General features: G+C 43.6%; 1 protein-coding gene across 1 annotated transcript in view; it reads left to right on the forward strand.

The window, feature by feature from the left end:
* The first annotated feature begins 3,939 nt into the window (after window positions 1–3,939).
* RILPL1 (Rab interacting lysosomal protein like 1) overlaps window positions 3,940–18,331 on the forward strand; it is a 33,622-nt gene continuing 19,230 nt past the window's right edge. The window contains exons 1-4 of the mRNA XM_065417921.1: window positions 3,940–4,239; window positions 8,528–8,678; window positions 16,131–16,249; window positions 17,718–17,936. Coding sequence (XP_065273993.1) covers window positions 3,940–4,239; window positions 8,528–8,678; window positions 16,131–16,249; window positions 17,718–17,936 — 789 coding nt within the window. The remainder of the gene's footprint in view (window positions 4,240–8,527; window positions 8,679–16,130; window positions 16,250–17,717; window positions 17,937–18,331) is intronic.

The raw sequence follows: 18,331 nt of genomic DNA on the forward strand, positions 1-18,331 counted from the left end.
TGAATTGAAACTGATAGTTAATTTGAATTAGTCAAGAGCAAGAAACCAAAACAGTTAATCCACACATTTTATAAGTCACAAAATAACATTTTCTTCCCACTTTTCAGTAAAGGTTTAATAGCAGAGGCATCCCTGTAGTAAGATCTCATATCATTAAGAATTTGTAACAAAAAATACTATACTATCTTTACAAGTATGCTTATGAGTAAGGTTGCCAGGCATCCAGTTTTCAACAAGAACGCCCAGTTGAAAAGGGACCCTGGTGGCTCCAGTCAGCAGCAGGAGGGAGGCTCCCTGCCTGCCCTAACTCCACGCAGCTCCCGGAATCAGCCGCCAGGTCCTGGTGGCCCCTAGGCACATGGGCAGCCAGGGAGGCTCCACGCACTGCCCCTGCTCCTAGTGTCAGCTCCACAGCTCCCATTGGCCGGGAACCGCAACCAATGGGAGCTGTGAGGGCAGCACCTGCGGGCGCAAGGGCAGTGCACGGAGCCTCTCTGGCCACCCATGAGCCTAGGGACTGCAGGGACTTGGCAGCCGCTTCTTGGGAGCTGCGGTAAGTGCCACCGGGGCCCTGCATCCTAAACTCCCTCTCACACCCCAACCCCCTGCCCCAGCCTGAAGTCCCCTCCAGCACCCCAAACCCCTCATCCCTGGCCCTAACCCAGAGCCTGAACTCCCAGCTGGAATCCTCACTCCCCACGCACCCCTGCCCCAGCCCGGTGAAAGTGAGTGAGGGTGGGGCAGAGCAAGTGGTGGAGGGAGGGGTGATGGAGCGAGCAGGGGGTGGGGCCTCAAAGGGGCGGGGCAGGGGTATTTGGTTTTGTGCCATTACAAAGTTGGCAATCCTACTTATGAGGTATCAAATAATTAAAATGAAGTCACATAATGCATTTTGTGATGAGATAAGCCTTGATTTTGTTAGTTTGTTCACTGATGGTCTGATCCTGCCAATGCTTATGCACCTGCAGGATGCCAGACACCTTCAACTTCCAGTGAAAGGGAACACCCAGCTCTTCACAGGATCAGGCCCCTTTCCCCTAAGGGCCTGATCAAAAGTCCATTGAAGTCAATAAAAAAACTCCCATTGGCTTCAATGGACTTGGGCCAGGCTCTAATTTACACTGTCTCATCCAATCATTAGGGTGAATTAGTGATGTTCTACCATACTTCCCTTTACAGCTTTCTCCCTACAGCTGTATCTAGTCTTGGTTTTTGCTATCCTATCCAGTTTATTATTTTTTTCCCCCTCCACATTCGTATGTAAGGCTGGGCAATTTTTCATGATTGACTCTGTGGTCACATGGATTCTTTTTTCATCTTTATTTAATCCAGACAAGATATTCAGTTCACAGCACATTTGCTCCTCTGAGGTGCCCTCGTGTGGCCTTTCATGTATTCTCATTATACCCCCATAGCTTTTCATGCCCCCTTAAGCCATATTTTCCATGAAGTGATGACTTTGCTGTTATTCACTCTCATCCCTTCTCTCTTCTACACTGGAGCATTTTTGCACCTAAAAAGTTCGTTAACAAAAAGTATAAAAGTAAATTTTTACTGGATAACCTGGATGCTTTGTGACTAATGCTAAGCAAGGAAGTAGAGTGTTCAACCCAAATACATTTGGACTGTTTTCTTTGCCCATAGAGCCACACAATTCAATGAACATGAATGCCTCCTGCTCCTGGCCAATATGGGGAAGTTAGTAATTTTACCACTTATGATGGAATGTAATGTGATACTGACAGCTGAAGTGAATCAGTTTCGCTGCATACACAGCCCAATGTTGCAATGCTTCTGTGCATTCAAAGCTCCCACTCACATCAATGGACATTTTGTGTGTATGAAAGAAATGCAGGAGCAGGTCCAAAATCACAGTATATAAGATATTATCAGTAAGTCACATCTTTATTAATTTATTTATTGTAACTTTCCCCCTTATTCCAATCCCATTGTTTGTTGCTGTCATTCATTGTCTAAAATTAGGGCCCTGATCTTGCAATGCATTTATTGGATTGCAGGATAAGGGTCTAAACTAATCACTTCAGGGCAGAGAATGGGATGTTTTATTTATCTGCAAAGTATCTGATACACTTTTGTGTTCCATATAAATAATATACATTTATCAGCATAAGCAAAAAAAGTATTAAACTCCAATTAATACATATACATAGTTTAGTATATATAAAAAAACTATTTACATTAAATAAAAATTCCAGAGCAGAGTCCAATTCTACAGACAGTTACTACCAATGTCAATGAGACTTCTTAGAACATTATGCCTGGTAGTGTTTGCAGGATCAGGCCCAAAGGTAAAAACAATGATCAATTAAGCCAGCAAAATCAATTTACTCCAATATTAGGGCTCAAAACCTGCAACTGGATCTGTGCTAGTGGACCCTGTACACCTGAGCAGACACACTGACTTCCATGTTTACAGGATGGGGCTCAAATGTTTTCTATCCTAGGTAATGCCACTAACTACAAAGTGACTTCTAATGATGGTAGTAACTTGTTTGTAGGATCAGATCCTCTGTTCCCACTGCGAAACACTTTTAAAATTCATGTTTAAAAATTTTCTGTTCACTTAAGAAAGAATTCTCAAAACTTTTTCTGCCTCCTTTTTAAGGTGCTTTGAGATCCACTTATGAGAAAATGTATGAGCTAGATATGATTAATAAAATATGTAAATCTTTTTAATTCAACGCAGATTTAAAAATCTCCTTGTTGTTTCTGTATCCCAAGTAACATGCGATCACACTATAATTTAATACTAAATAATTATTTGTTACATCAGCATAATAAAACTGTATTACGTACTGTATCTTGATGTAGCTATTTTCTTTTTTTGCTGTACAGCGAACAATTGTGGCAACAGACAAACCTGTAATTCAGATGAAATCAGACCTGCTGAGGGTGTACAACTGTTGAGGCGAGGGGAACATTAAATAAAGAATATGTAAATCTATACAATATTTATCCAGGAGAAATAATAGCGGAGAGATATCAAGCTAACAGTTTTAAGTGAACTTTTACTGTTGACATCACATTTCTCCAGCTTCTCCCCACCCCCCCATCCAGACTTACACTTTACACAAAAAGAACAGGAGTACTTGTGGCACCTTAGAGACTAACAAATTTATTAGAGCATAAGCTTTCGTGGGCTACAGCCCACTTCTTTGGATGCATATAGAATGGAACATATATTGAGGAGATATATATACACACATACAGAGAGCATGAACAGGTGGGAGTTGTCTCTGTAGGTGTGTATATATATATATCTCCTCAATATATGTTTCACTCTATATGCATCTGAAGAAGTGGGCTGTAGCCCACAAAAGCTTATGCTCTAAGAAATGTGTTAGTCTCTAAGGTGCCACAAGTACTCCTGTTCTTTTTGCGGATAGAGACTAACACGGCTGCTACTCTGAAACTTTACACAGACATGCTGTTTGATGCGCCACACTGATTTCCAGTGAGGCTGGCGTGGAGAGGTGTAAACACAAGATCGACCAGCAGGAAGACACGCAGGAAGTATTTCCTAGTGAAAAAAAAAAAAGGCAATCTGGTGCATCACGTGCTCCCAAAATCTCGTTTCCCATCCCCAACTCCTGCTATCCCAACTTGGAAGGCAGCAGGCATGCGTGGTGTCCTCCTCCTCGCATGGTGACAGGCTCGTGTTATTGGCACCGAGCAGGGTGGAGAGGAGGAGGCAGGCAGGGAGGTGGGATTGGTGGGGGAGCTCTCGCTCTCGGCTGCCTTCAGCTGTTCCGATCCAAATGCCAGGCCAGCGCGCAGCCTGCAGCAGCCCCGTTTAACAGCGCAGCCCCGAGCAGAAGTTGGCGAGTTGCTGCTTGGGAAGGGCGGGCGGCTCCGGCGTTGGGGGGTGGCGGCTGCGGTCTATGAGGGACTCCCGGGCGCCGCAGGAACCGGCGAGCCATGGACGGGGGTGGGGGTGTCTCCTCCTCGGCCCTGGAGAAGAACGTGGCGGAGCTGACGGTCATGGACGTGTACGACATCGCCTCGCTGGTGGGGCAGGAGTTCGAGCGGGTCATTGACCAGCACGGCTGCGAGGCCATCGCCCGCCTCATGCCCAAGGTGGTGCGGGTGCTGGAGATCCTGGAGGTGCTGGTGAGCCGCAATCACATCAACCCCGAAATGGAGGAGCTGCGGCTGGAGCTGGATCGGCTCCGGCTGGAGAGGATGGACCGGATCGAGAAGGAGAAGAAGCACCAGAAGGTGGGGGATTGGGGGGAGGGGGTTAGGGAAGAAAGGAGACGGTAGAAGGGGGGGGGGCTCTTGTGCATTCACAACGGAAGGGGGGCGCAATGCTAAACTTGTCCCGCCCGCTTTGCCGTGGGAAGTGCTAGGACTCCTCTGCAAACTGCTGGAGGGACCCACCGCCCGGCTCGGGGGGGTGGGGGGCGGGCTGCCGCCCCCTAAATCCTGCCCCTTGCTGCCGCCCGAGGCTGGGACTTCCCTCCGCTGTCCCCCCGGCTCTGGCCCCGCCAGACTTTCTTCCCTCGGCGGATTCGAACACAAAGAGCGAGAGGAGCCGGGGGATGGGTCCGAGGCGCTGCAGGCCCCCGCCCGGGGAGCCAGAGGAAATGATGGAGGTGGGAAGGGGCCCGGCTCTGAGTGACATGGAGCGGGGGTGTGCCAGATACAAACCGCTTCACGGAGGGACTTTTCTCCGGGGAGATTCCCCCGCCCATATCCCCTTTCCTCCGGCTTAGCCCGGCTCGCCCCTCCAGGGGCTCGGCCCGCCCGGGAGCAGAGCTCTGTCGGAACACTGAGGACAATGCCCTGGGGAGGGGGGCGGGTAAATAGCCTCCTCCTTTGCCGGACAGGGAAAGACCCAGAGGTTGAAAGCCAGTGCCAGACCCGAGCAAACTTCCGAGGGTCTGTCTCCCAGACTCCTGCTCAGTCCACTAGGGCGGCTCTGGGGCTGGCCACGATGGCCATCTATCAGTCCAGGAGGAGGAAACTGGACGGGGGTGACTGTGGGGCCTATTTCTGTTCCCTCTGTGCCGTGTCCAATGACTCCTCAGGGTGTGGCTACACTGCAATTAGACCCCTGCAGCTGGCCTGTGCCAGCTGACTGGAGCTCACGGGGCTTGGGCTGAGGGGCTGTTTAGTTGCAGTGTAGACAGTCCAGCGGGAACTTGGATCCTCCCACCTTGCAGGGTTCTAGAGCCCAGGCTCCAGCCCAAGCCAGAACCTCAACGCTGCAATTAAACAGCCCCTTAGCCTGAGCCTGGCGACCCCGAGTCAGCTGGCACGGGCCAGCCACAGGTTTTTAATTGCAGAGTAGACATACCCTTAGACACCTGTGAGGAGCGGTGGGCGCTGTCTGGGCTCCTCTGTTCAGTTCCTCTTCTGGTTCCCTGATTTTCAACCGTTGACCTCACTTCCATCCCTGTTTTTCCTTCATTATCCCACACACTCACTTGTAGCCTGCGCTTAGTGGTTCCTCGGGCTTAGCTGAGGGCACGGGCCTTTAATATTGGGTGGGCCTAGACCCACCTCTCCCAGATCTGAAACTGATATGGCCTCTCTGAGGAGCAATGCAATATTTGGACTAAGCTGCTACCAACATAGTGCTCCCCCTCCTGCTCACCTGGATGCCAGAGACAGACACCTTTTCTCAAACCCTGTTACCCTAATGTGGCAGCAGGACAGCATGAGCGGCTTTGATTATTGTATTAGAAGTGATTGGGTTTATTTAGAAAACTATCCAAATAACTGTGATTTGGATAAAAATTGCTTCTATTAGCAAACTCAATCCCGTGTCATCACTGGTGTCTTCTTGTACTATTGCTAGTTGCTGACACAGATACAAAATAAAGATATTTATAGAATTTCTCAAAGCTAACCCTACAAACTCAAGATATAGTTCAATACAAAACTTCCCCAAACCCTGCAAAGATATCAGGTAGAAATTTAGCTAAATATATTAAAAAGCCCAGTGCTGGCCTAGAGACTTCTCACCTAACATTCTCACACAGATAGGAATTGTGTGCAATAGTGCCTTTAGAAGTGAAGGAGGGAAAAAGTACTGGTAAATCCGTAGAGAGTGATCTCGTCTCTTTTGATCCACATAACAGAAACAAAACGGGCCGGAGCAGATTTTCTTCCCACTCCCCTTTCCTTGCCCTTCTAAGACCCCCCGATCTAGAGAACTATTTCTGAATGATCAGGTAACTCATTCTCCAGCCCTCTTCAATCCTTGGTCCCTCTGCTAGACTGGAACTTTATCCCTTGACACCTAACTCTCATGGCATTTTTGTGAACTGAGCACCTGTCTGGTAAAAACTACTATGACCTGAGAGCCACCGACTTATTTTATAGAGGCCATCAAACAGTGAGTAGGTGAAAATCACTTTTTCACTATTAAAAGAGAATGCTATAGTGGGTAGCAGCACCAGAAACTTTAATATTAGTTGATACTCAGTGTGGACACTCCTAAAAGTCAGTGCATGTTTTTAAAGTTTCCCTTGACATGTGATGATCACATGTCATTCTAGGGGCTACAATATGTGGGATCTGGCAAAAAGTTTAAGCACAGATGTAAGTTTTTCCCATAGATATAAATATTTCAGAGTAGAGAGAATGGTAATACACCTTAATATCCGTAACATGGGGATCAGTTTGTCATTCCCCTGTGCTCCTCCAATAGTTCAGCCCCCCAACAGCGATCCTTCCATCTCCGTCTAGTCTGTAAAGCACCAAGCATGCTCTTGGAAACTATAAGTAACAACTACATGAGGCTAAATTTTGGACTAAAATGACTGTGTAATTGGGCTTGAAAATGGATGGTAGTGTGGTTTCATAGGGACATAGGACTAGGAGGGACCTCCTGGGTCATCAGATCCAATCCCCTGCTGTCTCCGGCATCCCCATCATAAAATCCCATCAGAAGTTTATCAAGTTTCTCCTTAAAATGATTTAGGTTGTTTGTCCCCAGAACTTCCAGTGGAAGGCTCTTTTAGAACCTCATTCTTCTTATGCTTAGAAACCTTCTTCTAATTTCCAGTCTAAATGTATTCATGGCCAGTTTATACCCAGATGTTCTTGTGCCAACATAGTCTTCTAATTTTGTAAGAAAGAGTTTTTATTTAGATCTAGCATTAGGGGTGGAAGGATTTGATTGTTATTGATAAACATTGATTTCACTGCACACACAAACTGACAAAATATTTCCGTCAATAATAATCAAAACTTATAGAGACGCAAAGTAAGGAAAATGCTTGTTGAGAACTTCGTAGAGTTTGATTTAAGGATATTTACTTTGCATATTTTGACATGTGCTGTTGACAGTTTGTATTTTAACAGTTATAAAACTAACTTTTTGAATCTCAAAGTCTACTGTTATTAAATAATTATTGTCTGAACTCTCCCTTAGGAGCCCCCCATAATTTCCCACAACTTTGAAAATTTAAAACTTAAGCATTTTTTTAAACCCATAGTTTAGCACAACTGCAAACAATTTATAAACATTTAAAATAATTGCTTAAAAATTGATATCCATCAAAATTATTTAAAATAAAATTAATTCTGCCAAGCCTATCTATTTTGTATTATTTTCAGCAAAGTTAACTCTAGCCCTGTGTTAGACCTGTGCTTTGATTTTGAAGTTTCATATAGTTACAACACGCTCCTGTAGAATTACATGTGGAAAAATCAGCAAGTAGCTCAGCCTAGGATTCCATGTTCTGAGCATGGCTTTCTTGTTAATCACAGCACATACATTAAAATGGAGCACAGATTGTCCACAGTGAGAAATACTGATATTTGTGATGAAGCTTTCAAAATATAGATATAAATATGGTCTCCACTATTCCAGGAGGTCTTTATACTTAGTATCCTAATTTGACCTTTCCTGGAATTGGTAACAGCTGCTCTTGACACAAAGTGGCCTGAATAAAGGTAGTTGCTATTTTGAATAGTTTTGCTGTTCTCTGTATAGTTAACACTGCAAAATGTGATTACAGTATATTAGAATAAGAAAAAGGAAGCATAAGCTAATGGTTAAAACAGAAGCCTGGGTAACAGGAGCTCTGGGTTCCAACATGAAAAAAAACCCTCTATATTCTACAGTATCATACATGGCACCATCACTAATCTAAACTGTACTGTTATGGAACATTGTGATCTTAAAAAAAAAAAAAAAAAATAGCATGTCCAACTCTGCCACTGACTGACCTCACAAGTGTTGTGAACAGTGTGTTTATACTACACTTTGAGTCTGCTGCCTAGAACTCAGGGGATCTGGCTTCAATTCGTGCCTCTTATATGGACTTCTGTTGTGACCTTGAGAAAGGCAACTGAGGCATACAGAGATTATATGGCTATCTGTGAAAGGGGAGTAATCATTGAGGTCCTTGGCTAGAAGTTCAGAGTATTATTATAAAAGGATAGCTTTAGAGGACAATTGCTAGTGTATTCTGCAAATAGTTTTGGTCAAAGGCTATTGATTGTATATATTACAGCATTAATGTTCTGTCATGATCCGGCTTTACTTTAGGAATTAGAACTGGTGGAGGATGTATGGAGAGGGGAAGCACAGGATCTTCTTACCCAAATTGCTCAGCTTCAGGAAGAGAACAAACAGCTGATGACAAACCTGTCGCACAAAGACATCAATTTCACAGAAGAGGAATTTCAGAAACACGAAGGCAAGTTTAACATTTGAAATTCAGTGATAGTATCTTTTTTTTTTTTTTTTTAAGTCATCCCTGATCAAAGTGTCTTGACTGTACATTTCAGCTTGTTCCTGTAGATTGTTGCAGGTCTGTTTTATCGGGATACAAAAGCTGCGAATAAATTCTGGAAACAAAATAAAGACTGGAACAGAGTTATTCACTTGTATGGATGAGAAACAATTTAAAAAAGCAAAACCAAGTTTTCTTTTGGTTTAACATAACATTTTTTGAGGATAGCAACTTGTTAATTTCCTTTAATGAAGTTTTTTTAAATATAGATAGATCTAACCACTTAATAATTGTATGCGTATGATAGTGTGGAAATATACAAATCAGCATTCACACTTGGGCATTTAATTCATCATAATTGATTGTAAAGCAATTATTCAGGCTCCCTTCTGCTGAATTATCAGAATACCAATTAATCCACAACATGCAGCGTTCAGGGGTGGGGGAATTCATATTTTGAAAAATCACCATGTGGTCTCAGATGTCTTGCCAGAATTTCAGAAACCATCTCAATAAAATGCACAAAGAGGGGGAAGTGGTTACAGGAAGGAATTAAATACTAATTCAGGCCTCATAATGAGTTTTATTTTGGGAGTGAGGCTAAATTTATAATCAGGACAGTCCGTAAGCACCAAGGAGAGAGAGCCATAACTTTAAGCACTTGCTTCATCTCAGTTCTCAAGTTCTAAGGCTAGTTGGGAGGTTTTGTCTCTCACAGTATTAAATGGGCAGAAATCTGATTAGCTGATCACGGTCCTGAACCACAATCCAATACTGCAATTGGTTCTGTGTGGACAGATTCTGGTGCCCATCTGGAGCCATGCTGACTTCACTGGGTCTCTGCACAGGCACAGACATCCACCTGCAGGATCATAGCCTGTTAGTACAACTGCTCAGATCAAAGATCAGAGTAAACATTCTGCTCATTTAAAAATATTTTTTAAAAGTAACAGTACTTCATCTTGAGACCTTGTAAAGGCCAGGCACTTACTAGTGGCTAATGGCACTTAACCCTTTGCCTCCCCAATGCACCTGCTTCACCAGCATTGAATTCAGCCCTTAGACTTGAGTACCATTGTACTTGATGTGCAGAAGAGTGTTAATGGCATATTACAAAAAAGGATATCTTACCCTCTCAAGATCACTGTTTCTTTAAAATAAATGCAGCTCTTCCAATTTAACAGGCTGTATTTGATCTAATTTTTGCAATTTCCTTAGAATTTAATGGACTATTGATTCCATGAAAAGTGTCAGAATATGAAATAAATAAAGATGAGTCATAGACTATAAAAAAATTGGACAAAAACATGTCAATGGGTGACCAATTCAGTGCAGTTTATATGCTTGTATTTAAATACAGTAATAACTCTTTAATTTAGATAGCCAAGCAGGTGCCAGACATGCTTTTCAAGGTTATTTTTACTTTGTGTGGTAGAGACAGAAAAAACTGTATGAGAAGACAAATACGCTAAGTGCCAACATCTCATTTATTTCAGTGAGAGCAGAATTTGACTCAAACTGATATAGATTAACAATGATCCTAACTGGGAATCCCTTATGTCTGACATGGGAGTTATTGATGCCTATTCCCACTAGAGAATTTTGCTTGTTAACAAATGGGACCAGGATTGGACTGCACATCATGTTAAAGTTTTAATTTGTTCTGGTAGGAAACACTGAAACAGATGCTTGATTTTAAGGGCAACTGATTGACAGAGTAGAAAAAAAATAACCAGACACACAGTGAGTTGCTGGATGCAGCTTTCCAAGTCCCAAAGCTCAGTTCATGTAGCTGTAATCAGGTTCTAATCTTTACACCCTAGCATGATTTAGTAGGCGTGATCATGTCTCCTAGTGGCTGGTCTGGGACTAACAGTCTGCTGCTGAATCAGCAGATAACTACAGAAGTCCTCTCAAGCGGCAGAGGCCTGTGGCTTTGGTGTTAAGAGCTCAGGTTCAATCCCTGGCAATGACTGTGGTATCTGAATGTACGTAGCCTCGGTTTACTACACTTGGAACTCCTGCACCCCACTGCATTCATATCCCTCCTGAAAACATAAATCTTCTGTGAGGTCTTTCAGTGATAATGAGGGCTTTCGGTTGGTGATATTAAAACCACTGCCCAGTACTGTGTCACTGTTTCCTTGCACTCTTCTGGCTGTATCTGTCTTCTCTTGTCATATATCTAGATGGTAAGCTCTTTGCGGCAGGAACTGGCTCTTTGCTTGGTGATTGCACGACCTGTAGCACATGGGTGTCCTGGCCCATGAGCGGATCTCATAGGTGCCACATGAATATCAGTAATGGTTATTTGAAGTCACAGTCACTCATGGAAGGAGAGACTAAAAGGGTTAAAATCACATATTTATAGTAAACAAAATTGGCAAGAGTGACAGCTCGCAGTACCGTCATCAAAATCTGCATTTCCTTTGCAATAACAATGGCTTAAAGCCACTTTATAGTAGTCCTGAACCCCTCTCCTGACAAGCAGGGTTCATCTCTGCAGCAGCTGTGATGGGTGAAAGGCAGGAGAGAGAGGCTGCCATCCCTTCTCCAATGCTGCTTTCCTATTTCTGAGCCGGATTCTGCACCGTGGAAGTCAATGGGATTTTTGCCAGGGACTTCAGTGTGAAGAGGCTCAAACTCCCTCTCTCAGCAAAGGCAGCAGGAACTGCAGTGGGTCTCAACCCAGCTGTCTGAGCTCTGCTACCCTCCAAACCCAGAGAAATCACCAAATTTGATTCCCCACCCCTGGGACCACATGAGAAACGATGAGCCCTAATTCTGAGCATTCCTGATGCATCTCAGTCTCCCACACAGCTCAGGTTTTATACAGGCAGCTTTCAAGTTTCTCAGGGAAATTGGTTCAAGTTGTCGTCCACTGTCACAGCACCTGTAGAACTCCCATTGTCTCAGCATCATGAATATTATAGGAAAATCACTGAATCTATGACAAATGCAGTATTAATAATAACCCACCCCCACATACTGAGTGTATTTAAAGGAAATATTCAGCAGCAACAGAAAGGTAGACATGTGAACCTATGTATCATATGTATAATAATGTTTAGCCAGTACTCTGCATCTATATAGACTGGGGTCCTTTGGAGCAAGGACTTCTGTACTTTGAATAAACACACTGTGAGTGCTCAAACAATTAAAGGGAAACCTAGTGAAATACTTCTAGTGGCCTTGTTCCAGAAGGCAGATCTTTTATCTTGAAGAATGGCCTGTAGCAACTCATCCTTAAGGTATGCAGGACAGAACAGCAGTAAGCGTGAGCCCCTGGTCTTTGGGAGTTTGAGCAGAGGCCTTCAAGAAGCAGAGCAAGGTTAATATGAAAATTGCGTGGCAGAAAACAGAATTCTAAGTAAATACAGCAGGATCTTGGGCTGCAGCTGCAATGTTAAAAATGTGACTCCTACTCATGAGACCAAATTAATACCTGGCATAACGCCAGTGACTGAACAGACTATATCCCTGGTGTAACCCCCACTGATCCAAGGTCAGACCTTGGATCTGGCCCAAGGCACGTCAGAGAGGGCATTCAGATATACTGCTCAGCTTATAGAGCAGCACAGATGCCATGACAGGAGGTCACACATCCTGCCATCTCAGGTAGGATCAGCGTTGTGATGGGTACAATAAGCAGGAGATCTCAACAAACAAGAATCACAAAAACCTCTCAAGTATGTGTTCTAAAGACACCCAGTTACTCTCCACTTCTCATCAGATCCTGAAATCAGACTTGGGTGGGGATTTGGTTTGGTTCGGTTCCCAGTTACTGAGGCCAGTTTCAGGTAAGAGACAATCTACAGTCTTAAAGAAAGCGTTACTGTGTCAAGTTAATTCTTCTGCCTAGAGATATGGCCTAAGGGCCAAATCCTGGAATGTGCAGAGCAACCTCAGCTCAGTCTAGTAAGGCAATGGGAGTTGTGGGCTGCCCCGCAGCTCACAGGATCAGAACCCACAATCACCAGGGAGGAGATGAGATTTTGCGTCTGCTTATCCTGGAACCTGTCCTACCCCATATTTGGATCTTTAATCTGACTTCAAGCATCGTATTGTAACATCAGACAACTCCTTCTTGGAGACTGTAGCCTGCACTTGCATGGAGACATCCTCAATGATCTCATAAGCCTTGTCCTACATCTTTAATTTCCATGATCCTTAATCCCTTTGATGAAAACTCAGACAGGGCCTGACCCTGCTCCCAAGTAAGTCAGTAGAATCAAGCCCTTATTCATCATTTTCCTAACAGGGGATAAGTCAAGAACCCTTAACCATGATCTAGACAGTTCCTATTAAAATCCTCTTGCAAATGTAGGGGCAAGCAGTATATTTAAATTAAGTATTTATATTGTGGGCCCTGTGCCCTGCTCTACAAATGCATCAGTAGACAGAGTCCCTAACCATAAACAGTCAAGATTTTTTTTAAACTGCTTGCTTTCTTACCATCCCATGGAACAATGCATCAACCACACAAATCCAAAGGAAATTGCTGATGGGATGTGCTTAGGGAAACCAGCTGGGTGTGCCATTTTAACATCTTGCAGATACACGATTTTGAATCATTCAGGGTTAATTATTTCACACTTAGTGCACTCGTTGCATGTTTAAGAAAAATGTAGAGGAGTAAAATGATTGTGGAACAAAAACATCCCCACCCACCCTTGTCCTGGAAAAAAGCCCAGTGATCTGTGTAGACATCTGAAATCTTCCATATTCACCAAGAGTTAAAGAGGAAAACAAAAGAGGAGGGGGACTTTGCTCCTTAAATAGCACCTGCTAGCTATGAATCTCAAACACTTTCCTCATGAATTAGGTATGGGAGAAACTTGCTTTTTAGAACAGCTAGTCCCCCTGTACTTTGAAGGAAAGTTTTTAAGGGCAGGTGTTTTAGGCCTGATCTTGCAACTGGCTCCACATGGGTGAGTCCCAGTGCCCACACAGAACCCTACTGATATTTGCTAGCAGGCTATGAAGTATTATCCATAAAATGGAACTACTGTTGACAAGATACCTGTGTAAAAGCACACAGTGCGAAGCTATGCTGGCTTGTTCACTTACTCATTTGTAATGGGGCTCTTGTTCCTTTGTAAAAGTTAGCAGGGGTGCATTGTAATACTATTCCTGTTTTACAAATCAGGAAACAGAAACACCGAGGTGTAGTGACTTGCCCAAGATCATACAGAGAGTCAGTAGCAGCACTGGGAATAGGATCACAGCATCCTAGCTCCCCAGGTGTGTGCTTCAACAGGCGAGTGCAGACATAATGAAAAGGAAACCAGTGGGTAGTCCAGAAGCCCATTTCTCTTCCCCACAGGATACCAGTAACACCCACTGAAGTGAATAAGAATCATTGTTCTCCTGCAAAGCACTAGAGACTGGAGAAAGTGAGAATCAGGCCCCAGAAGTAGGGCTGGCAGGTTTAAGCAGTTTATTGAGAAATAAAAGAAAATAAATATAAGACAAATAAGCTCACCATGAACAGCTGAGTCACTCCAAAGGCTTTATAGATGTTGACAGTAACACACCCTCTAAAACAACTTAATAGCTTTTCCTATTTACCACTCCTCCCTCCAATGCTCTAGTAGAGATTACCTTTCTTCTACTTTTGCATAGCTCAAGTAGCTTCCTGACTTCCTTTGCCGTGGCAGAGGGGAACTGCTATTCTCCCCCTTTGCAGTAATGTGCTTTTGCACCTCATTAGGAACCTGCACCTGCTCCAAATTGCAAGCTGTAGAAAAACTGGCAGTCAAAGGCAGGCTCCCAGTAGGGGAGTGGAATTACTCACTCTCTTCCACCCACTTGTCTCTTTCAGGTTTGTCTTGCTCTTGCCTGTTCTCAGTGCACTGTTAACATCAGTGCTTTTCTGGGCAGGGCTCTTAAAAGGGTTCTACTCTGACTTGGGGTGAGGGAGTTTGTGTCACCTGGGTTTGGGGTCTACTCACACCCCAAGTGACAAAAGGAAAAACCAGTAAGGAATGAGTCAGCTCATGATACAGAGCAAAGAACAGACACTGCGACCCCAAGGTGGGTAAATCTGCTTACACAGCACATTTCAACTGAGAATTGCCATAGTGTGTTAAAAAGGGCTTTGAATTTGGCCTCACAATTACCCCATTGGGGTAAGTAAATTATTATAATCTGTAGTTAATAGAGGGGAAGGCTAAGGAACAGCAGTTAAGTGCCTTGCTTAAGGTCACACAGCCAGTCAGTGGCAGGACTAGGCAAAGAACCCTGGATTCTGAGTCCCAGATTCCTGCTTTAACCACTAAATTGCACTTTGGCCAGGGCATCTCTAGTGTCCCTGTTAATAGCCCATTAGCCCCAGGCACCTGTTCACTGGCACAGAATTATGTATCTGTATTAGATACAATTAAAAATTATTTTACTTGATCTGTTAAGAATATCAAACTGCAGGTCTCTGTAGAATGATGATGATTAGCTGTGAAGCAATTGTAATGAATTTATAACCTCATCATCTTAAACACTTGGTTACATTAGCAGGACAATATGCTATTGTTCTCTTTGTTGCTATACTGCCCACAACTGCAGTCCTTAGGTGCTCTATCGTCTCTCCATACAGGTGGTTAATGGGGGAAGAGTTTCCAGTTTTGTGATTCTGATATTATCCTAATGAATTGTTGGTCAAACTACAAATTAATTTAATCCCTTGTTAATCTTTAAACAGTATTGATGGAGAGATTTTTGACAACACTTCAAACAGGCTTTACAAGGGAATTCTATCTTTTTTCCCCCCTTGTAAAGTGTAATTATTTTAAATCTGAATCACTACAATGGAATGAGAGAAGAAGTTAGAATGGAAAAAACATATATGGCACGATCCTAACTCAGGTTAAACTCCTGTTAAATTTGCTCTGACTTTGGACTGCAGGATCTAGGAAACTAGAAATGGAGATGCAGAATGTTAGTTCAGGCCCCAGTATAGTGGCATGCGTATAAAATCGGAATAGATCTTGCCAATGCAAAATGCCATCTCCCACTCCAGAGAGAACTTTTTTCTTCATTAAATAGAAAACCTTTTAGGGAGTGCTAACTAGATTACAGGCCATTCATCCATGGGATCAGTACATACATATCACCACTGGATATATCATATAGAAGCACAGTAATGGTATTACATACATTTCTTATAAATAGATCAGAAGCATATTCATCACTTTCAGTGTTGTGGTACACCCTGTGAACTGTATAGCCTGTTTTCCCATCATCCATGAATCCAGTATATTGGCTAAATAACCTTTCTTTCTTTATCCAAGGTATTTAACCAACAACCTCTCCCCCTTTGCTGGCTGAATCAGACTATGTCCAGTGCCTTTCCCAAATGTTTCTCCCCATTGTCATGATCATTCTCAGTTTATTTTCTTTGTTTTGTGTTCTTTAAACCAGGAATGTCGGAGAGGGAGAGGCAAGTGATGAAGAAGCTGAAGGAAGTGGTAGATAAACAAAGGGATGAGATTAGAGCCAAGGACCGGGAACTGGGACTTAAAAATGAGGATGTTGAGGCAGTAAGTGTTTCTTGCTCTTTTCCCCCTTGAAGGAACCACACAGATGTTTATGACCAGTTTTAAATTAATTTAGTGCTTGTGAAGGATGGGCAGATTATTATCCCTGAAGAGTCAAGTCCTCTGTGTATCTATAGAAGAGGTAAAAAGACTGTGAACTCTTCAGGGCAGGCACCAAACCCTCTTCTGTGTCTGGAAAGAACCTAGCACATTGTGGGCATGACTGGAAACCAAGAATGACAGGGGAGCAGATTTTTCATAGGCCCAAAGGGGAATTGGGTGCCCAACTCCTATTGACTTTCAGTGTGAACTGGGCACCTAACTCCTCTAAAGCCTTTAGAAAATCTCCACTTAGGCAATGCAAACTTTTCCACGCAGCTCACATAGCCCAACTTCACCCTTGGAGGCATCAGCTCTGGACAGGAGAGGGCTGCATGGCCCATTAAGCTTTGCTTTTCTCTGCTGAGCCTGTCAACAAGAAAGCCCCACTGGGGTGCGATTTGTGATGCAGACACCTGCTCCCTAGAAACAGGGAGTGAAACCACTACATCATTTCACATACACTACCAGAAAGTCATCAAGGAGAGGATGGACGGGCTTGTGCTCAGGCTCTGGACTGAACTCAGGAGACCTGCGTTCAGTTCCTGACTCTGCCACAAACTGTGACCTTGAGTAAGTCACAGAATGTCTCTTTGCCGCAGTTCCCCATTCCATCCAATGGCTGTCCTGTCTATTGAGATGGTAAGCACTGCAGGGCAGGGACTGTCTCAAACTACGTGTATGCACAGTGCCTGGCACAGTGTGGCTCTGATGTTAGTTGGGGTCCTCTAAGCACTACCACGGTACAAGTAATTAGGTGAAAGCTTGTGCTGTCATGCAGATGTAATTCATAAAGTGTAAAAAAGCCAAAAATGGCTCAGAACTTAAAAACTGGACAGTGAGAGACTGTGAAATCCAGTAATGACTGAAACTGGTGATATTCTAAACAAAACAAGCTCTCATGCTAATACCATGCTTGTAGCAATTTCCATCACGTCACACTGACCCAACAGGCTTCGGAGTGACAATCCTGGCATCTTTGTACATAGATTGATACTAATCAGACAGTAATAACCTTGACAGCTTCCAATCTAGGTCAAAGCTTGATCCAGTATCCCATGAGACACCCAGTCCCTGAACCTTGCTTTGCTGAAATAGATTCCAAAGAAAAATGTAGCATTTGAAAAGCTGGATATACCTGGAGGATAATGTTCTGTGCTGCAGGAGAAAAAAATCTCCATTTACTCTGAAAGCCAATTGTGGAGACTGCAATTGTAGCAGATTAATTAAATGGTTAAAAATGAATGTGAAATAAAGGAGATCTTTCAAGATAAATACAAAAGGAACCTATTGCTAGTTCTTTAATTTAATACTTGTGATTTAATTTACCCTGGTTTAATGGAGGCATACTTATTGTGTCACTTTATGGCAGCTGCAACAACAACAGAACAGGCTAATGAAAATTAATCATGACCTTCGGCACAGAATCACAGTAGTTGAGGCTCAAGGGAAAGCGCTGATTGAGCAGAAGGTGGAATTGGAAGCATATCTGCAAACCAAGGAACAGGAGATGGGCACTTTGAGGGCAGAGCTTGGGAAGCTGAGAGAGAAGCTACAGGGGGAGCACAGCCAAAATGGAGAAGAAATAAAGGTAAGAGGCACTTGATTCTCCCTGAGCAAGTGATTCCCATCGTCCCATGGGACAACTGCACATCCAGGGTATATTGTGCCATCGGATTTGAAGTGTAGATCCCCTCTGATTTCAATGGGAATTCTGATCAGATGACCTGATACAGCTGTGACACTGGACCCTGGGATAAGTAGCAATCTGGATTAAAGTTCTGTGTTGCTTAGTGACCAAAACGTTCTCCAGAATTTACAGGCATCAGTTTGAACAGCAGTGCAGAATCTCTCAAATGTGATGAACCTCCAACTCTTCATGTCCCTCCCAAAACACCCAGCCCACTGGCAACAATCAGCTGCATGTTTCAGCAGAGTTACATTTATAAAGGTGGACATTCAGCTAGAAAGAACCAAAGGCCCACC

The sequence above is a fragment of the Emys orbicularis genome, chromosome 16 (assembly GCF_028017835.1).
Source record: "Emys orbicularis isolate rEmyOrb1 chromosome 16, rEmyOrb1.hap1, whole genome shotgun sequence".
Classification (NCBI taxonomy): Eukaryota; Metazoa; Chordata; order Testudines; family Emydidae; genus Emys; species Emys orbicularis.